A 22,552-nucleotide genomic window follows, 5' to 3' on the forward strand; every position below is an offset into this window, starting at 1 on the left:
CGGACCCCTGGTTCTGAGGAAAGGGCATGGAGGGGCATATCTCCCTCTGATGTGATTTATTCAAGTACAGGAGAATCAGTGTGCATGACTTGTACGCTCGACTAGATAAGTGCAGCCACCGGTTGAAATCATAGACGACAAATCAGAATTGGGTTTGGCCTGCAACAAAATGATACCATCACATTTTGTGAATACTAGGTGATTCTCAGAGTTGAGTTTTGAGTTTTCCTTCCAAAATTATTTTAGTATAATCAATGTAGAACTGTTTTAAAATAATATAGTTACTTAGGCCTGGTGAGTTCATTCTTTGTGAAAACCATGCGGTTTTTGGCCATCACTTATCTTCCTTGCTTATTCTTTCAAGTTGGGGGGCTCAATGTGTGTACGAGTGAAAATTTTGTTTTACGAAAAAAATACATTGTAAAAGATGTATAATGAATGTGTACATAGATATTCAAGGACAAATATATTTGGGGGTTGATTTTGGGGCCCTCTTGTGAAATATGAACTTAATTTCTAAATTATGGACATCTATTTCCCCCTAAATTCATTTCCAAAACTGAATTAACTATTTTTCCTCCCTCATGAAACTGAAATTATCAATTTGATGTAAATTCTACTTCCATTTAAAATTTGAATTTACTTTATATTTCTGGTAATTGTGCTCCATTTATTTTTACTTCCCCCGTCCCATAAAATATATCAAATGAGAGTCGGAGTGAGTATCATGTTTATCGTTCCCATTTGAAGCGGGACACTTGATGCAGGAGCGCATTTACAAGCATATAATGTTGTAGTTCCTTTGCAATAGAGGTGAGTAGGGAAGGTGGCTAGTGAGTCGATAGGAAATGAAGGTGGGGAGGTGGAAACCATCGATCTTTAATGGGTAGAATATATTCAACTCTTATTTAGTAGAGATTCTCTAAAATTTATCTAATCATATGTTCTCTCGATTAAAAAAATTTATATGTGGACTAACAATTTTTTCCTAATTTTTAATTAAATATTTTTCAAAAAAATCACGTTTTATAAAGTTCATGTTTGGTCCCAATTTTTCAAAACTCATTTTTAACCATATATTTTATGGGATCAACTTTTTAATCACAGATTTTATTAACTTTTATCAAAATTTACTACAAGTTTAATTTTTAGCCAAACCAAGCAGGAGCAAATTATATTATGAAAAAATCTACTTCAATCAGGCTCTCAATATATTAAAATAGTTATAACTGCAATTGACCAAATATATTAGAATGTTTTTCCCTCCCTTATTGTACCTATCTCAACTTTACAGCCTATTCACTTCCCCTTTTTTTTTTTTTCCTCCTTTTCTTTTTTCTCTCTCTATCTTGATTTTACAATAATTGAAAAAAAAATACTCACTTAAATTTTTTTTGTAATAAGATATTGGGCTCCATGATGGATAGTAATATAGAGTTGGCAATGGTCTGTGCCAAGCTATCCATGTGCCCACCACCTAGGGCTGCACCAAAAAAAAAAAAAAAAAAATCGCGAAATCATAAATCTTGAAAACGTTGAGGTGAAATCGTTAGTTTGGTCCACGTGGACCCGTGATTTTTTTCCTCAAACCACCAAATCGTTTCAAAATGATTTGGTTTAGATTTTGATTTTCAAAAACCGCACAAAATCGAACCGAACCGTTTTAAATTATTTCAATTAAAACATTAATTTTATTAACTTAAAAATTTTACAGTTTTCAGTTTTCAAAAAAAAAAAATCAAATTTAATAATACAAATTACTACCAATTAAATACAAATTACTACCAACCTATTGAAATAATCATGAAAGTAAATTAGGTTCATCATTATTGACATATGGTTTAATAAGTTCACAACACATGTTCTCACCCGATATCTAAACTAAACTAAATTAAAATTATTCCAATATCATATGAAATGAAAAAAACATATATTTTCAACAATCCAAATCATAATTCAACAAAACTACATCAGCAAATCACATCAAAAGTTTTAGAAGCTCGAACATAAACTTTCATTTTCCTAACATTTGACGCTTGTCTGCCACTGCTCAACGAATCATCAATCGCCTTTACATGCTAGTCTGCTAATTTCTGCCCGAATCACCTCTTTCTCTGTTCTATTTCGGTAAGTCTCAGATTTTCATTCAAGCCATTTTTTCGTTGTTCTTTCTTTTATTTTTTGTTTCTGAACTTATTATACACTTGTGAATTGTGGTTTGATATAAAAATAATTGCTTTGTGTGACTAAATGATTAATGAACTTCTTTTGGTTTGAAAAGAATGAGGAACTGATCGTATTAATTATGTGAAAATTTTAAAATTCCCTAACTAGTACTACTACCTTCTCTTTCATAAAGTAATTAGAGAATGAAATTCGTCAATTTTCAATAAGTCGAAACTCTATCAATCTTTGTACATCTAAAAATACCCCATTCAATCCTTATTTAACATCTCACTAGCAAGACAAAATGAGTTTTAACCAAACTATAATAGTAGAATGTAACTCTACATTTACCAACTGTTATATAAAAATATGAATGTCAAACAAAAAAAGGTAAATAAAAATGAAGAAAGATGTCTTTGTTCTATTAACATCTTTTAGCAATCAACTTTAAAAATAATTTATTCATGGGTTTCATGATAAAAATGAATGTAATTTAACATTTAACATTATTAGTTCTCGTTTAAACTATATGTTAATTTATGTTAAATATATTACTATAATGTCGATAGACGATAGGTAAACCGAAGGATTAAAATTGAACCAAACCGCAAATTATGGTTTGGATTGGTTTGGTTCGAAAAATAAAATGGTTATATTTGGTTTGAAAAAATTTCAAATCGTATAAAATGGTTTAAGTTGAAAATATAGCACAAATCACCCAAATCGAACCGCGTTCACCCCTACTACCAACCAAGTTCAATTTGGCTCTGGGCTTGGGATATAGACTTTCCTATGTAGAGTTGAATCGAGACATGTAGAGCTAGCTAAAAAAATATAAAAACTATAAAATTAACAGACTCTAGAAAGCAGGTCGTTACAATGGCCAATTAGTGCTAAATGGTAAAGCCCATGGGCTAGGATCAGGCTCAACTTGGCCCTAGACTAGTTTAAATGCTGGCCTAAGCTACCATGGAAAATTCACGATCCGATCGATTGACAAACTAGTGCTAAATGGTAAAGCCCATGAGCTAGGATCAGGCTCAACTTGGCCCTAGAGTAGTTTAAATGCTAGCCTAAGCTACCTATGGAAACTTCACGATCCGATCAATTGATACGTCAATCGATATGGGCCCATTGCACCCTTACTAGAGTAATCCCCTCCTAAATATAGGCCCGAGCACGACAAATCGAACCAACTAATAGAATTGTCGAGGTTTTGGTTTTGCACACGAAATTGGCTCAAATTTACTCCAAATGAGGACAAATTTTACATGGAGGATGCAATGGTATTATAAAAATTGATGAAGGAAATTATGGTATTATAAAAAATTTGATGAAGGTAATTAACTATTTCACTAAGTGTATTAATTACACGTGTTTCATTTTCATTTGTTGTTAGCTCAATTGTTTTTATTTTTTCAAAGCTTTTGAAATCCAACAATGCTATAAGAACAAAAAAATCAACAGAAATTTTACAGAAATAACACTTAACGGTTTCCATTGAAAGATAAAAAAGAAAAAAAAGAAGAAGAAGAATAAACAGGTCAACAAACAAGACAACACCCTCTCAAAAGCTTGTACCTGATAGGGATGGAGTTGGGGCTCTCTGAACCCACCTCTAGAAATAATTTTTTGTTTTTTAAACAATTTGACTTGCCAACTAGTATGATTGAAACGTTTAACAAGTATTGAAGCGATATTCATGAAGTTTTGGCTTTAGCAGTAGTGTTGGATCTAAGGTATACTATGATGTTAGTTAGGTATTCTTATCATCATATTTTTAATCACAACACTGCAAGTGAGATATAAAAAATTTATCAAGTGTGTAGTAAGTTAGTGCACGATTATCAGAAAAAAGAATGATTCAAGTGGGCCTGTAGCTCAATCTTCTACTTCTTATTGTCAAACTGAGACGTCAAGTGCTAATAATGAATTAGATCGCGTGGCGGGTTTTTATAGATTTGTTTCCAATGTTGAAGCTCCTAGTAATTTGAAAATGGAGCTTGATATTTTCTTGGATGAGCCTATATTGCCTCGGTTGGATGATTTCGATATATTGACATGGTGAAAAGTAAATGCAACCAAATATCCGATTTTATCTCAAATTGCAAAAGATATTTTGGCTATCCAGTATCTACAGTGGTGTTCATATCTGCCTTTAGTACTAGTGGTAGATTTGTTAGTCCACACAGAAATAGGCTTCGCTCCAAAACTTTGAAGGCTTTAATGTGTACACAAGATTGATTATGAGCCAATATTCACGGTATAATGTATATAAATAATTGCTTTTCATCTTGTTCCTTTTATGAATTCTCTTATTACTATTTTTTTTTTTTACTTTATTAATAGTGTGCGCCATCTACATATTTTGGGTGTTGTTCCAAAATAAATTATGGGGATGTTGATGAGGAGGTAATTTTATTTATCAGATAATGTAAATTTTAATCGTAGTTATTATGATGATATTGAGTATTATATTTCTTTCCTTTTTCAGGATCCATCTTGTGTAATCTCTAACTCTGCTGACAAATGAAGTTTTGAAGATGGAAAAATATCAAATTTTGGATAAAGAAATGAAATTTAATTACGATGTAATTCTATGTGCAATTGTTTATTTTGGACATTGTTTGTTTCGTGTGTTATTGATGTTGTTAGTTTGAACATTATTTGTTTTGGATTTTAAAATTTTGAATTTGTATTTTATAATTTTTATTCTCTAATAATAGCATAGCTTGAAATTTTCAAAATGTAAAAAACAAAATAAAAAATATGCGTGGCAACAAACGGGGCAAGCTCTTGTCTCGGATGGAGCGGGGCGGGGCAGGGTAGGGGTGCCTCGTCCTGAACCCGACCCACTATCATTCCTAGTACCTGAGGCTTCTTTTCTTTGAAATCAACACAAGGCAGGGTAGGTGACACACCCCGCCCCGTGTAACATCTCTAGATCCGGACGTGGCATGCGCCGACGATAGATACTAATTAAAAGTCGGACCCACCATCAAGGCTACTACAAATACAATATATCACTTTTTATACATTATTTTTCTAACAAAATTTCGACATTATCTCCCTTGTAAACAGGACTAACCAACCTGTGATCAATTTGACACAAATCCCAAACTATTGCACAGTACAATAAAGATAAGTTGAAATCTCCATTTTTACCAAGAAATACAATGAAATATACATATTGATACATAATGCATAGTGAGCCCCATAACTATCTACAAGTGATGCAAAATTACATCTAGATATGAACATGCGTCCTAAAATACTGACTTCATGTTCTATGAAGTGAGTCATATTAACAAACTCTGTCGTGTGGCTCTGACTCCAAAATCAAGGCTCAACTCCAAAAGATGCCCAGATTCTCAACTGCTGCCTGATAAAGAAAAACGTGGAAAGATATATGAGTTAATAGTTCAGTGAGTGGAAAAATTCAAAATAAATATACTTTTTTATTTATACATTTTTATTGAAAATCAAATTCATATCATTTGATAATTCACAAGCTACCATTATGTAATTATAGTCAAAAAGTGAAATATTCACATAAGGTCATAAAAATATTATCTTAAAATCATGATATAACATTAGCTGATAACCATGCTATAATCTCATCACATCAAACGTGCTGAAAAATCTACAAAAAATGTACCTTCTGACTAAAATATATAATTCACCTATCGGGTTAAGAACTTTCGCCACAGGTCTTTGGTCCCCTCCGTGAATGAAAGTCGGTCTCAAAAACCTTTCATAATCAATTCTAGAACACGGCCAAGGCCCCTCTGTGAACTATATGTACACGATCAAAATCAGTGTCAGGTCAAGACCTTCCGTGTAGGATAGAACACGACCAATGCTCCTCTATGAACTAGAAGAAGTATATACTCATGGATACTTGTCTGACCGATCTCAATATTGCATGTCTCACATACCAAACAAATCTTAATATCATATGTCTTACATAGCAAGTCACAAATATGCCATAAATAATCTTTGATATTCCACATGTATCATAATAAAAGAGATTTCCATAATAACCAGATAATTCGAATACATAATTGCACAATAAGCTTAATTTATAAATACTTTAAAAATATTTATATTTTTTCACTCGCAGAACTATGTACGCCAAAATCCATTCGATTGGTACGTTGTCCCGATATCCGTATCGCCTCCTGAAATATAATATAATTTTTAAATCAACAATTAACTAATTTAAGTAATTTCAATAATTAAATAGGCGATACCCAAACATAATTATTTCACGTTTAGGCGATTTCTAAAGTCTCTTTAATTACTAAAATTAATTTTTCTTTCATTTTACTCAATTTCATAGTTTATTACATTTAACCCCTTTAATAAAATTAAATATAACCTAACAATTTAACAACTATAAAATCAAACATAATTTAACAATAAGTAACTTTTTACTTACCTTTCAAAATTGAGAAATTCAAGTCTAGTAGGATAGAGCACTTAATTCCTAACACATTGGCAAATTTTTCCCTTTTTTTCCTCTTTTTCCTTTCTCTTTTTCTCTCCTCTTTCCCTTTCCCTTTCTCTGCACCCTTTTTTATTTTCTATGTGTTGTGTGTGTTGTGTTATTAATTTGGTTTGGGTGGAATTGGATTGATACACCCTCAATTTACTATATTTTATTTTATTTTATTTTAATATTATTATTTTTTTAACGTAATGTATTACAGTAGGGGTGCCCCGTCTCTAATCCAATCCACTACCATACCTAGCACCTGAGGTTTCTTTTATTTGAAATCAATGGAAACTAATGAAGAATCTTGCAGCAAGGATTTTGATCTGGTTGTACATGTTAAGAATTTCTTTTATTATGCAGGTTATGATTATATAGGTTATTTTATATTTTTAAAATTGTGAAAAATCTTGCCCACTACTACTAAAATCATGTTTCAATTAAAGGTTATGAATTTGTTTTGGTTGAACTTTATGAATTTGTGTTAATTGCGAAATTGAATCCCCATATCTAATTACAGCTTTATGGACTTGAGTTAATTACAATTCATGAATTATATGCTTGTATTATTTCAAATTTCAATTTCAAGTGTTTTAGGTTACTACATAGTTGTTTAAGTTTTAATCGTTTGTTCATTGACTATGAAGACTAAAGAGCACGCCAAAATCCATCACAATTTTTTATTTTAAAAATTCAATTTGAGCCAAAGTCCAAAAACCGACTAATCGAACCGGACCAATTTAAATTGGGTTGGTTTAAGAACCGATTAAGGTCAATCTGAATTGAAATTCACCCAAATCTACTTAGTTGATTTTGGTTTTGGGATGGGTCGAAGTCGACTAACCGAAACTGAACCAATTCATATGGAGTTGGTTTGGGTTGGTTTGATTTAAGAGCTGAATTAGGTTGATTTGGGTCGAAGTTCGTCCAAACTGATTTGGTTTTGATTTCGGGTTAAGGTCGAATTGACTCAACCCGAACCGAGCACATGCCTACTTGAATTGGCACTCATTGATCGACCCGCATTGAAGTAAAGTCCATATTAACATGGGCGGTCCATAATGAAAGTGTTCAACAATACTGGTCCAAATAAAGCCCATACCCAACACGTACAGTCCGACCCAATTTCACACTAAAAAGCCTGTTTAACCCATAACGTCTAAATTTCCCCAAAAGTCACGTAAACCCTAAACCCTTGGTTACTAAGCAGAGGAACAAATAATCGAAACTGAAGCCGAATCCGCAGTTTTTGGATTTTTCTCTGCTAATTGTTAAAATTATTCATTCTTGCAGTAGGAATTCAGTGTAGTAACTTCAAAGAGACCGTATTCTATCAATTCTGCGGCTAATTTCGGTTTTTGTAATCAGCAAGATGAGGATAAAAGTGGACGAACGCATCAGAACCCTCATAGAAAATGGCGTTAAAAATCGTCATCGCTCCATGTTCGTCATTGTTGGTGACAAGTCCCGCGACCAGGTACTCACGCAAAAGCACGTCTTCCTGTGTTTTGTATATACTATGTTAGGCTGCATGGAAACGGAAGCGACGAAAGGTAGAAAAGTTTCTGAATTAAGGACTCTCAAAATATACTATAAAAAATTGTAATTTATTTTTTAGGAATATTTATTTTTTTGTAGTTTTGTAGTAAAAGGGTTAAAATCTACAATTAACTTGTTTTCTAGCTGAAATCCACAATTAAGTTATTCTCAGTTGAATTCCGCCCATTGGGTTTCTTTAATATTTTCCAAAAAAAATCGAAAATTTGGAGACTTATCGTTTTCCCTAATTTGAAGCACTAGTTATTTAAAAGTTTCGTTGCGGCCTGTTATGTATGCTTGCATTATATTGTGATATTTGGTAACTTTTTGGTGATTCTAATTGATTTTATTTGTACTATTGTTTTGAAACAGATTGTAAACTTGCATTATATGTTGAGCAAATCTGTGGTGAAATCGAGGCCGAATGTGTTGTGGTGCTACAAGAACAAGCTAGAAATTAGCAGGTTTCTAGTTTCTCCAGTTATTTGATTTTGATGTTTTTGTTTTAGCGTGCTTTAGTTAATTAGTTTAGTATAAAGAAATATAGTTTAACTTTGATACTTGGGAACTGATAATGTTTGATGTATGAACTAACATCACTTTTTTTTTTCTTTGATAAGAAGAGTACTTTTTTGGATGAAATACTAAAATGCATACATTTTGTTGAAGCTACAATTTATTTAAATGAATAAATATGGCTAAGCTATTAGATGTGTTGGTTTGCATGACATTAGAGTCTGGAAAAATACCCGAGTTCAAATGTGGGCGCAACTCTTTTATGAAAAATTATTTACATACATGTAAGGGGGCTAGTTTAGGCTAAAATTTTAATAAATAAATATGGCCTATCTAATAACTTAAGCTTTCGGATGAGACATCAACGCATGTTCTCCTTGAAAGAGAAGGAAGGAGCAAGGGATACAAAGGAATAGTTCATACCCCAAAAAGAGCTTTTTGTCATTTCTTCTTAATAAGCGATTGCTAGAAAAGTTTTAAAGGCCTTACACATCAAGAAATCCAAAAAGCAATATGATTATGATCCATAGCACTAGGAAATACTGGTTTTGGAACTTTTTGAGTTCCTCTCCAACTATATACACCTTAGCACAAAAAATATCATAAATCTTTATAGCATGCTGCCCTTATGGTCAAGATCAAACCCCACTATTTAATTTGGAGAGTATTCTGCACACACTTGAGACAACATGGTTTTCACCATTTGATCGCAAACAACCTATCCCATGAACTTGATTCCGAAGTTCACGCCACTGGAATTGTTGGCAAGTGGTTTAGGAAGCCACACTTTGCAAGCTGATAGTTATGCAATTAACGCTGTTATCTGTGCATTTGCTCTCGGATAGTATTTTGAAGTCATGCCATGTTACATATTGGCATAACTTAGTACTAAGATCAATAGACAATTGAAACCAATATGCGCCACTATAAACAGTAATAAGGACATGAAAATGTAATCTGAACTCGTAAAAAAGTTTATACGATGGAAACTTGTATCTGTGCATTCCATGATTTTGACCAGATGCATTCGTGTCTCTCCTGTGGCTTCACCTCTGCAAATTTGAAAACTGTGTTTTTTTGGCCAAACAAATTAATATGGCCGCCAATCTCGATTACGGTTAATTCTGATTTTGCAGTCATGAAAGAAAACGAGAAAAACAAATAAAGAAGCTGATGCAAAGAGGATTACTGGACCCTGAGAAAGTTGATGCTTTCTCACTTTTCATTAAAACTGGCGGTATAACCTATTGCTTATACAAAGATTCTGAAAGAGTTCTAGGGCAGACATTTGGCATGTGCATTTTACAGGTAAACTAGAAAAAGCTCTTCTTTTCCAACTTATTGTATTCTACAATTCTTGATGATGCTTTACCGCATTCACTTCCTCCCTCCCTGCCACTCTCTCTATTTCCCCGCTATTTCTATCAGACTTCTCATTGTTCCAGTTTATTTCTATTTACATGGTTTTTAGGATTTTGAATCTTTGACCCCAAATCTACTAGCTAGAACAATAGAAACAGTTGAAGGTGGTGGATTGATCGTGTTACTGCTTCGCTCATTATCTTCGCTCACCAGTCTCCACACCATGGTTATGGTAAGAACACATTTAAATTTGGAATAATCCTCAAAATGGAAGTTGGATTTTGATGAAACAAAAAGAATTATTGATAGCTGAAAAGCTTGTGTGGACTGAATTTTCATTTTGTTGATTTTATTCCTCTTGACGGTGTCGAATTTTCCTAATCACAGGATGTTCACGAGAGGTTTTGTACAGAATCGCATACTCAGGCTACTGGGCGCTTTAATGAACGTTTCTTGCTGTCACTTGGGTCTTGCAGAGCATGCATCGTCATGGACGATGAATTGAACATTTTACCAATCTCTTCCCATATGAGAGCAATCACCGCAGCTCCTGTTCGAGATGTAAGCTACTTCTCTTCTGAATGCAATGGTCTTGAAAATTAAAATATGCTTTTTGGATGTCAAGTCCCACACGTAGTTTAGCAGTTTTGGAAGTAGGTGTTTTATGTAATAATGTGATATTCAATGTCTTGTCTGATAGGGTTCTGAGGGTCTCTCTGAGGCAGAAAGAAACCTGGCAGATTTGAAGGAACAACTGAAAGATGATTTCCCTGTTGGTTATTTAATTAGAAAATGCTGCACAGTTGACCAGGTAAGAATTCTCTGCTTGGAAATATATAAGGAACATTTATCGCATATTTTGATTATGCAATACTTACTTTTCTAGAAAAAATAATTCAACAGGGAATAGCTGTCAGTACATTTCTTGATGCTATTTTGGACAAGACTCTCCGTAGCACAGTTGCTTTGCTTGCTGCTCGTGGTCGTGGGAAGTCAGCAGCTCTTGGCTTGGCAATTGCTGGAGCTGTCGCTGCGGGGTAATGTAGTTTAACTAGATATACTTAGCATAAACCCACAATCATCACCTCACACCCTCCTCTTTTTGGTTGTCCTGATGAAGAATAATTCTCTGAAGGTACTCTAATATCTTCGTAACAGCTCCGGGTCCGGAGAATCTGAAAACTTTGTTTGAGTTCATATGCAAGGGGTTTGATATGCTTGAGTACAAGGTACAGTATTCTAGTCCTTGGTGTTTAAATACTAGATGCATTTTAACTAGAAGTCTAAAGGTTCTTACGGTAGATCTCAGTGTAATGAATTCTGTATTGCTTTTGAGGATTGACCCTTGTCATTGTACAAAGGGCAATTTCTGAAGTACAATGTTTTTAATTTTATGTATTTAAGAGTAAGTTGTACGTAACTCTCTTGAACTATCTTTTCTTACACTTTTCTCCCTTAACAAAACATAAACCCCAATTTACCTCGAGTCTGCTTTAATGTCATTGGCTTTCTTGAACATTATTTTTATTATGTGGACAAAAATGGAAACCCTACCATGAAATATATTTTTTCTCTGCTTTTCTTTCTTCTATTTCAAGTCTATTACATTTATAAAACTGAAAATGTCACTTGCAGCCTTTTGCAATGCCAAGTGTTATCATGGAATGTATATTCCACATCAACTTTTCGATTATGATGAAAATACAAAAGAGAGCAAACTATGAATTCTGGTCTTCTTCTTGCAAGAAAATTTTGAAGTTCTGCAATGTTAATTGCCATTTGGCTGATCCATGGTTTCACTTCCAATCTCTTACCACTGAATTTCATCGCTCTGATCTATTACACAATTCTAATAGATTGTAAAATAAAATTTCACAGATATATACCATATTATCCTCAAGCCCTTCTGTCATGTTCATCAAAAACTATGGATAACTCACCCACTGGACAACTTATAAAGGATAGTTATCTCTAGAGTAAATTATGCACGGCTATTTCCTACTGAATAGTCTGGTAGATGGACAAGGAAAAGAAAAAAAATAAAAATCAGAAACACAATTTTGATCAGAGGTTCCAAGGAATGCTCCCCAATAGTTTTGATTCTTGCCTCCCAATTGTGATTTTTTGATATCCACCATCAATAGAGTCATTACCTTGCTTGATTTACACACACCCATCCATTGCTACTGTCAGCAAAAGTACCACCAGCCATGGAAAACCTATTCAATCATTTGTAACAATATGAATTATTTGCTGCAGACATGATTGGTTATTGAGGCATCTTTGTGGCATGAGGCATTTTGCATTCGTGTGCCTTTAATATTTAACATGCACCATAAATTTTGGGTTTAGCTAAATGAATCCTTTTTGCCATTTTGCTTGGTTCAGTGCTAGTTGTTACATCTATTGGCATATGAAAGCAACTAGATCTTAGCATCTACAACATGCCATGTAATTTTTTTTCCTACCCTTCCCACTTATTATGGAAAATTGCATCACTCTTATGGAAAGAGCCTCTTTAGGTCCATGCAAGACATGCCCCAAGGACATACATTGTTATTTTCTTACTTATCTTCTATTGATGCCATCTGCACTTGTGAGCCATGTTTTCATTTCTTATCTGTTCTATCATAACCATACATAACAAGATCGATTATTAAATGCTTTCTCTCTGCGTCTAGATCCATAAAATGGATTAACAAAAGCAACAGATGATCACATTACAATACCAGCATTCTATAGTTGAAACAAGAAGTCTACAACTACAACTCCAAACAAATGAAACATTTTGATTTAGAATGTTGCTTGTTGACTTTAACAGTAAAAAAAATCTGCTGGAAGAATGGAAACATAATGAAGAGACTTAGAAAACTATAAATAGGAGATTGATGTTACATGTTACTGGTCTTCTACATCAGTTTGGATTTTATGTGCAATATTAAAGAGATGAAAACGAAAATCAACACAAGAATTTTACGTAGTTCAGCGATGTGCCTACGTCCACGAGAGCGAAGCGGATATTTCTTTTTTCAGTTGTGAAAAATAGGGTTACAACATATTATTTATACTAACCTTAACTTGGGCCCATATAAGACTTAAAGACCCGTACAGAAAATACCCCTGTACCGTACCAAATGCAACTGAATAAAGAAATAATACTTGCCAAGGGGCTCTCGAACCATAATCTTGGAGGTGCCTAATGAACACCTCTCATGAGGTACGCTTAGATGAAAAACTTGTAAGCCTCAGTTACATTTGGAAACAATGAATTGCGTTGCCTTTTCTTGACTCAAAATAATTATATGGTGGAGTTCAAATTGAAGAGCAGTCAACTTTGGGGGAAATCGATAATAGGAGAGGGGTCTCCTTGGTCCTTTCTATCTACTTATATACAAAGATTACTTCTACATGTTCTCCCAATGAATTTGTCTTGCCTGTTCTCTCTATAATGTGTTAATAAATTCTAATCTGCTGAAAATCATTAGTATGCAGATGGTCTTCTTGAGAATTTGTTCTTGAATAAAGAAGATCATGTTTTGTGTTCTTATGGATTAAACTTGGATCTAACACTGTTAAGGGCCTGTTTGGGATAGCTTTTGCTTCTACTTTTTGTATAAGAGCTGTTCCATAGGAAGCCATCCTAGGTTAGTTTTTTTCTAAAAGCTTATTTAACCAATCAAAGTAATTCTAGAAAATTATCCCAACAAATCCAAAAGTAGCTTTTTAATTTCACAAGAAGCTTGGGCTTTTTATAAGCTGTGCCTAACTGGACCCAAATTAGACTCAAAATCTATACTTTTGACATGTCATTGCAACTTCATTTGCAGGAGCATTCAGATTATGATGTGGTGAAAAGCACAAACCCGGCGTTTAACAAAGCAACAATACGGATCAACATCTATAAACAGCACAGACAGACAGTTCAGGTGAGTCAAATGGTAGACAGTGCCTTTTCTTCTCCTTAATAGAAAAAAACTTGTCATATGAGGTTGTTAATCTGTATTTTAATGGAGTTATTACATGGTTGGAGACAGTAGTGCTATTAGTTTTGCTGGCTGTGCGTACATGCTTCCTGATGTTTTCATTTTGTTAATGCTTAGAATTGATTGCAAGTTACACATTATAGTTTTTCTTAATTGGATATTATCCCCGCTGTTTAACAAACATTAAAATTTACATTCTCGGTTAAGCTACGTTTCATTGGGGAGTTTTTTTTTTTGGTTGGGGGGGGGGGATTTTATGGGAATGGGGTATAGAAAATAATGTATATAGAAGTTTTGTGAGTTGGTGGGAGTTGGTGGTCGAGAGTGGATTCAATCACTGAATCCTGTTATTGCGAAGAGTTGTTGATATTCCCACATTTATGTTGATTGTCATGCAATCAAAAACTTTTTTCCACTTGAGAGTATAGGTGTTCAACAAATTTGCTTGTCTTGCTCGGTCTATTCCTACTTTAAACGAAGAAGATAATGGAAATTGGAAGCTTTCATCGTTTACTGCCGACGACTGCTAATTTATTGTTTTGGCTTCCTCCTTTTATGTACTGTTATAATCTAATTGTGCTGTTGCACATTTACATAATTCTGTTGATTTTGCTTTGTTTTGATTTATTTAGGCTATTATTGTCTTATATATTTAAATACCATACTCTTAATAGCGAGTTCTGCTCTTTCTATTGTTAGATTCTTCTCCAGTTCTTGTCTAGAAGTCTAAAAATACTAATTGTACCGCTGCCTATGTTTGTGCAGTACATAGAGCCACATGAACATCAAAAGATCTCCCAGGCTGAATTGTTGGTTGTTGATGAAGCGGCTGCCATTCCTTTACCTGTTGTGAAATCCTTGCTTGGACCTTATCTCGTTTTCCTTTCATCTACAGTAAATGGGTAAAAGATGTTCCTTTTCTTTGGTTTTTGGGTAAAATGAGTATGATACCTAATTTGTTTGGAGAGAACTTTATGTTCCTCTTGCTGCCACTAAGTGGTCCATAACTAATAAACTTCTTCTTCAATTTCCTTATTCTAAAGCTATGAAGGTACCGGGCGGTCTTTATCTCTGAAACTGCTGCAGCAACTCGAGGACCAAAGTCATACTTCAACTAGAAGTACGGAGTCTGCATTTTTAGGTTCTTCAGTGATCCATTTTTCTGTTTTAGTTTTAGATTTGCAGTTTTGCTTATCATTAGCTTTTATTTTTCATCATTGCATTCAGCACACACTGTTAGAAGGGGCATGGGGTCCATTTTAGACGTGCTTCTCACATAATTAAAAACTGCAAGCTTCTCAGAAAAACATCTTTTGACATCAAAATTTTCTATTTGGATTCTTATTTTGTTGTAGTCGACAAATTTGGTACCTAACATTGCTATCATTTGTGAAAATGAAGTCCCCTGTAGTCTAATAGTCATAATTAACATTTTCTTTTTACTAACTTGTTTTGATGAACCAATAAATGCTACTTTTTGAATGATTGTATTTATTCCAAAGAAAAAGAGACATACATACAGTAAAATATGGCCATTGCGTGAAGATAATTTTAAAAATCTGAAAGTTCTTTATCGCTCTCATTTAGAAATATCGGGGATAATTTTTATTGGATGTTTAGAGGAGTCTACGAGCCTAATGTTGATGGGAATAGAGGTGAATTGTGGGCTGAATTGACGGTGATGATGACGTGGTGGAATATTCCTACGTGTATTGGGGAAGATTTGAATGTGGTTAGAAAGGTCAGTGGTGGGAGATTAACATGGGCTATGGAGGACTTTTCAGACTTCATTAGGAAGAACATGTTGGTGGACCTGCCTTTGAGTGGAGGAGGCTTTACTTGGTCATCGAATCGGGAACAACCTGTCCTATCCCGAATAGATTGGTTTCTGGTATGTGGGGAGTGGGAGGCCAGAAGTCACTCAGAGGAGATTGGGGAGATTGTATTCAGATCATTTCCCTATTGCATTGTCTGGGAATGTGAGGCGTGGTGGAAGAAAGCCGTTTAGGTTTGAGAAAATGTGGCTTAAAGTTGAAGGTTTTGGGGAACAAGTACGGAATTGGTGGGCATCATATGGTTTCAGGGGATCTCCCAGTTACGTGCTGGATCGAAAATTGAAGGCCTTGAAGAGAGATCTAAAAAAGTGGAATGAGGAGGTGGTGGGGAACATTAGCTATCGCAAAAATCTATGTCTATTGGACATAGAAGAGTTGGATAGGAGGGAGGAGAGTGGAGGATCGATAGGGGATGAGAGGATGAGACGAGGAGAATTAAGGGAAGTATTGGAGAGGTTGGTAGAGTGGAGGAGACTGCTTGGTGTTAGAAATCGAGGGTCAGGTGGTTGAAAGAGGGAGACAAATGCACCCAATTCTTTTATAGGGTTGCTAATTCCAATAGGCGCAACAACTCTATCACTACGTTGGAGGTGATGGGATTACTTATGAGGATCCACAGGATATCGGGATCCAGATGGTAAGATTTTATCAGAATCTCTATCGGGAGCAGTTTGATTGGAGGACTAGAGTTGGAGGGGCTATATTTTTCAACTATTACTGAGGAGGATGCCAATTGGTTAGAGAGATCATTTGGGAAGGATGAAATTTAGGAGTGGTGTTCTGCATAAATGACGATAAGGCCCCAGGACTGGACGGATTCTCTCTCCTTCTATAAGGCCTTTTGGAAAGTTGTGTGATCGGACAACGTGGAGGTTCTTACTTATTTTTTCCAGCACGGAAGGTTCTTGAGAAGTGCAAATGCCACTTTTATTGTGCTGATTCCTAAGAAATCAGGAGCAACAGATATTAAGGACTTTCGTCCTATTAGCTTAGTGAGGCGAAGATTTTGGCAAATCAATTAAAAGAGGTACTGGGGAAAGTTGTGTCTCAGAATGCCTTTATCAAAGGGCCCCAGATCTTAGATTCTGTACTTATAGCAAATGAGTGTATTGACTCAAGATTACGCCTGCGAGTCCTAGGAATGCTATGTAAGCTTGACATTCAAAAGGCTTATGATCATGTAAATTGGGGATTTCTCTTGTATATGCTTAGGCGATGTGGTTCGGGGATAAGTTGTGTCATTGGATTCAGTTTTGTATATCTACAGTTTCTTTTTCAGTTATGGTGAATGGCAGTCCGGAGGGTTATATTCATAGTAGCAGGGGATTGAGGCAAGGGATCCTTTGTTCCATTACTAATTGTCATTGTAATAGAGGCTTTCAGTAGGATGCTTGAGAAGGCCATGGGAGAAGGCTTGTTAAGGGACTTTATGGTAGATCAGCTGCAAGTATCTCATTTGCTATTTGCACACGATACATTGATCTTCTGTAGCAATTCAGGAACCTACGTCGTGTGCTCTTGTGCTTTGAAGCCGTGAAAATAAATTTGGGAAAATCTGAGGCTATCAAAGTAGGAGAGGTTGATAATGTGGAGGAGTTGGCTGCTATTTTGGGTTGCAGGGTTGCAGAATTGCCTATAACGTATCTTGGTCTTCCTTTGGGAGCACGGTTTAGGAGTAAACATATTTGGAACAGTATTATAGAAAAGATGGAGAGTAGGCTAGCAAGTTGGAAGCGTATGTACCTCTCAAATGGCGGTCATCTTACTCTCATAAAGTCCACATTGTCGAATCTCCCTACTTATTTCTTATCATTGTTTCCTATCCCTGTTGTAGTGGCAAAAATGTTAGAAAGGATCCAAAGGGAGTTTCTTTAGGGAGGTTTATGGGAGGAGAGGAAATTGCGTTTGGTTAATTAGGGTGTAGTTTGTTCTCCCATAAGGTTTAGGGGTCTTGGATTGAGGAGCATCGTACTGTTCAATAAGGTCTTGTTGGGCAAGTGGTTGTGGCGATTCGGTGTGGAGAGGGAGAGTTTTTGGAGAGAAATAATAGGGGCAAAATATGGTATCATGGAGGGAGGATGGTGCTCAGGTGAGAATCGCGATTCTTACTGGGTGAGCTTATGGCGATATATCCGGCGAGGGTGGAGCGATTTTCAGGATAGATTGACTTTTGTAGTGGGGGATAGTACTACCATCAGTTTTTGGAATGATTGTTGGTGTGGAGAGCAACCGCTGAAGGTGAAATTTCCCTCTTTATCTCGTATTGTGTTGAAACCGTCTGCTACGATGAGTGATGTCTTAGATATACATAATGGAAGGATCAATTGGAATATTGTTTTTGGCCGGGGATTACAAGATTGGAAATTGGACGATTATGCGTTGTTTTTGACTTTTTTGTACGAGGTCCGCATCAGGACAGGAGAAGCAGACTATAGTAGGTGGAGATTGACACGGGATGAGATTTTCTCAGTAGGCACTTATTTTAGATCTTTACTGGGTTCTGTGCAGAGTTCATTCTCCTGGAAATCGGTGTGGAAATGTAAATTGCCTTCACGGGTTGCATTCTTACTTTGGACGGTGGTCAGGGGACAGATGTTAACGATGGATAATCTACGAACAAGAGGTTTTTATGTTATAGAGTGGTGTTATATGTGTCGGAGGGACGGGGAGACGATTGATCATTTGTTTCTCCATTGTGATGCTGCTCGTTTACTGTGGCACAATATTTTGGTATCACAACACATGAATTGGGTGATGCCGAGACGTATGGAAGACGTGTTAAAGGCACGGAGGAGAAAATTTCGCGACAAGGATTGCAAGCTTGCATGGGACCTTATTCCGGGTTGCATTGTATGGTGTATGTGGAGAGAGAGAAACAGCCGTTGCTTTGATGATCAAACACGGACAGCAGAGCAAATTAGAGAAATGTTTTATTTCACATTGTATACGTGATTTAATGCTGCAGCTACTAGGCATATAGATAAGCTGCCCAATTTTATGTTGTTCCTTTCTACTTTAAATTGATAATACACTTCCCGTGTATTATGTATTGATTAATAAAATGTTTAATTACTTGTGCACATACTTTCAAAGATAATTTGCTTTGAACCTCTATATCAAAATCCATTCAGTTCCAGGAAACACCCAGTGTTCTTTTGCTTATGTCTTCTGTAATTGGACTTTTGTAATATGAGTTATATGAGTGCACACTTCGGTCGCTCTGGGGGGCAAGTCTTGACAAATGGTACCAATGCGTTTGGTGCCTTAAGTGGTTGAAGAGCAGCTTTCTACCCCAACGAGTAAAATTCAAATAAGAGTTATGGCATAGCTAGGCGGTAATTAAGGCATGAGCCTCAAACTGCTTTACAATGCTTTTAAGTAACTTCTGCTGGATAGACTTCTAGAGAGAGGCGTATATTCTGGAGATTCCTTAAATGTTTTTCAAAGCACTCAAATATTTTTTTGATGGACATTTGGACTGGGAAAACCATATAGAAAGTACACAAAATGATTAAAGGGGAAGCTGATCTTTTGTATTCTGCATTAATGCCAAATTGTTTTGAGATGTCACACAAGTTATAATGTGGCTGTTTCTTCTAGCAAAAGAAGCTTTCTATCATGTCAGACATGTATAATTTCTTGTGTTTCCTACTTTCTAAGATTAAATACCAAATATGATATTGAAAAATTCAGTTTGTAAATCAACATGCTTGGTTACCTTCAAATATAGGTAGGCTCTTCAAGAAGATTGAACTAAATGAACCCATCAGATATGCTTCTGGTGATCCAATTGAATCCTGGCTTCATGCTTTATTATGTCTGGATGTCACAACTTCTATCCCCAGTATCAGCAGGTAGGAATTTTTTATTTTTTTCCTCCCCTTAGAAAAGTTATATAGAATAATCTCATTTCTCCCCATTGAGACCCCATCTTTTTTTTCTTGCAGTCCACCTGATCCCAGCAAATGTCATCTCTACTATGTTAATCGAGATACGCTTTTCTCTTATCACAAAGACAGCGAGATATTTTTGCAGGTAATATAAGAAACTGTGTAAGAAGGTACTCTCACGCACACAAGCAGATGGATTCTTAAATGCTTATGTATTTTACCCCTTTCGTTACTGGGTTTGATGTTAATACATTCGTTCTCACACTAGTTGACATTTGCAGAGAATGATGGCTCTTTATGTTGCTTCGCACTACAAGAATTCTCCCAATGATTTACAATTGATGGCTGATGCTCCTGCTCACCACTTATTTGTACTAGTTGGTATGTATTCGCCATAACCGTTCACTTTATATGTGTCTCTGCTAGCTGTTGGTTTAAATAATTTTCCACAGGTCCTGTTGACGAGTCCCAAAATCATCTGCCTGATATTTTGTGTGTCATCCAGGTTAGACTACTAGTTTGTTCTTTGTATCAAAATAACAGACTGTTTTACTGGTGCACCATGCAAGAGCTGTATTCATTTGGATTTAATTAACTTTATGGTACCAAAAAATTCTAACAGGCAGTTTTTTGGCTACTACATGAACAATTTTGTGTTGGAATAAATTAAGTTACATGAATTTTGCTATGAAATAAGTCTGACAAAAATGTCAATTAAGCCATTAAACTTGAAACAAATGGAATGTATGCATGATATCAAGAATGGATCTGTTTGTGTTTGAACTCGTATATATATATTGACCTGTGTACAGGTGTGTCTTGAGGGACAAATTTCTCGTAAATCTGCTATTAAAAGCATAAGTGATGGTCGCCAGCCTGCTGGAGATCAAATACCTTGGAAAATTTGTGAGGAGTTTCAGGATACAGTTTTTCCAAGTCTTTCTGGTGCTCGTATTGTGCGCATTGCCACACATCCAGCTGTAATGCGGGTAATAATTGTGAAAATTTTGACAAAAGATTCAAACGTGTTTTTTACCCTTTCGTTATGTACCCTTTTTCCAATTGCAGCATGGATACGGTTCTGTTGCAGTCGAACAATTGACAAGGTATGCTTGTTTCTACCAAAGATTCGTCTTTCTTCAAATTTAGATTCTGAATACTGCTTTTCTATCCTTCAGGATCATATATTCTTATGAGTGATATGTAAAGAACCTTGATGTTCATGGGATTTATTGATCCCTAATAGTTAGAAATAGAAAAGTTCGAATGGTAGATTATGGAAATATTTTCTTATAGCTTATTTTCTAGTCTAGTTAGGAATTAGCGTTTTTCTTTTAGTAAGGGTTTTATATTCTCTCCTTTTTTCCCCTTCTATTGATAGGATTGTACTCTTATTTATTATATAAGGTTGATTATGTAATAAATCATTTGGCCTAAACTCTAAGTTGGTATAAGAGCTTTGGCTTTCTTTTGGATCCCTAAAACGGTGGTTGAATCTTCTGGTTTAACCAAATCTCCGGTGACCCTCTACCCCGTATCTTGCTCAGTGATCTCTAACCTCTATAGATCTCTGACGACCCTCTACCCTCTATTTCGCTCTGGCAACCTCAACCCGCTAATTCACTTTGGCAGCCTTTACAGCTCTAAAATAGGGTAATTGAGCCTTAAATTAAAACCCTAAAATAATTTCAAACTCCTATTTTTCTAAAAGGAAAAATTGCAAACCTAGTTCAATTTCAACAAAAAATTGATGAAATTCTGAAATAAAAAACTGTCAAAAATTGCAACTTCTCCTTCACTGGTACTGTTCATCGACACAATTTTACCCTTGTGTGTGGTGGTTGCTGACTGGGGGAGTTTTTTCCCTTCCAATTTTACCCCTAGGGATTACTAAAATACCAAACCTGGGATCGTTGAACTGAAAATTTCTTGCTACAAATGGGTTATCTACTAGTAGTGATTTTTGGTGGTTCTCAAATGTGTTATTGTGGTATCTATTGTTCTTCAATTTCTACCATTTTTATTGTGTTGCGACCTTCTGGCTACCTTCTTAGAGTTGTGTGAACCCTCCATCTTAGTTGACGTAGTCATATGGTACAACCTAGGGTTCCTACAACCTTTCTACACTACTCGCTACCAGATACCCATCCGGCAACCATTCTTAGAGCTTTGCTCCCCTTTATATTGGTTGACCCAGCCATTTGGTACACCTAAGATTCTACTAGATCATGGCCTCAATCGTGTTCAAAGATCTCTCACTGTCTTGTGAGTGCTGTCTACGTGTGAGCTTGATTCTTAAGCTACTTTTCTTATGCTTGTCTTGTATCTCAAGTATCCCATCATACACAACAATCTAACCAAGGTGACAATTTGAACTGTAGAGAGGGGTTTTTTTAATAATTGGAGATGTAGTCAAAGTCAAACCACAATTTTCAAGTAGTGAGCCATTATGTTCATTACAATCCAAGTTAGGATGTATTGATGCACAAACTTGAGGAGAAGAGTTAGAATACAGGATTATGTAAATATTTCCTTGTAGCTTGTTTCCTAATCTAGTTAGGATTTAATATTTTTCCTTTTAGTAATAGAATTTTATACTTTTTTCCTTTTTTATTTTCCTTCTAAAATGTACTATAGATAAGATTGATTATGTAATAAATCATTTAGCTTAAATTCGAAGTCTAATTAATCTACACAAAGTTTTGATCTTATATCGTACTGTCATGAATTAAGTTGACAATACGCACCTCAATGAAAGAAAGTGAA

The 22,552-nt window shown here is 35.4% G+C and overlaps 1 protein-coding gene across 1 annotated transcript in view; it reads left to right on the top strand.

Annotated features, from left to right (window-relative positions):
* Nucleotides 1-7,823: 7,823 nt before the first annotated feature.
* Nucleotides 7,824-22,552, top strand: part of LOC111390399 (RNA cytidine acetyltransferase 2-like) — a 28,712-nt gene continuing 13,983 nt past the window's right edge. Inside the window, exons 1-17 of the mRNA XM_023015436.1 lie at nucleotides 7,824-8,138; nucleotides 8,573-8,664; nucleotides 9,853-10,024; nucleotides 10,188-10,310; nucleotides 10,466-10,639; nucleotides 10,779-10,889; nucleotides 10,982-11,115; nucleotides 11,214-11,307; nucleotides 13,906-14,004; nucleotides 14,827-14,963; nucleotides 15,105-15,181; nucleotides 19,627-19,750; nucleotides 19,844-19,931; nucleotides 20,068-20,167; nucleotides 20,239-20,291; nucleotides 20,599-20,775; nucleotides 20,855-20,892. Of these exons, the coding sequence (XP_022871204.1) occupies nucleotides 8,034-8,138; nucleotides 8,573-8,664; nucleotides 9,853-10,024; nucleotides 10,188-10,310; nucleotides 10,466-10,639; nucleotides 10,779-10,889; nucleotides 10,982-11,115; nucleotides 11,214-11,307; nucleotides 13,906-14,004; nucleotides 14,827-14,963; nucleotides 15,105-15,181; nucleotides 19,627-19,750; nucleotides 19,844-19,931; nucleotides 20,068-20,167; nucleotides 20,239-20,291; nucleotides 20,599-20,775; nucleotides 20,855-20,892 (1,898 nt within the window). The 5' untranslated portion in view covers nucleotides 7,824-8,033. The remainder of the gene's footprint in view (nucleotides 8,139-8,572; nucleotides 8,665-9,852; nucleotides 10,025-10,187; nucleotides 10,311-10,465; nucleotides 10,640-10,778; nucleotides 10,890-10,981; nucleotides 11,116-11,213; nucleotides 11,308-13,905; nucleotides 14,005-14,826; nucleotides 14,964-15,104; nucleotides 15,182-19,626; nucleotides 19,751-19,843; nucleotides 19,932-20,067; nucleotides 20,168-20,238; nucleotides 20,292-20,598; nucleotides 20,776-20,854; nucleotides 20,893-22,552) is intronic.

Source organism: Olea europaea, unplaced genomic scaffold (genome assembly GCF_002742605.1).
Source record: "Olea europaea var. sylvestris unplaced genomic scaffold, O_europaea_v1 scaffold680, whole genome shotgun sequence".
NCBI lineage: Eukaryota > Viridiplantae > Streptophyta > Magnoliopsida > Lamiales > Oleaceae > Olea > Olea europaea.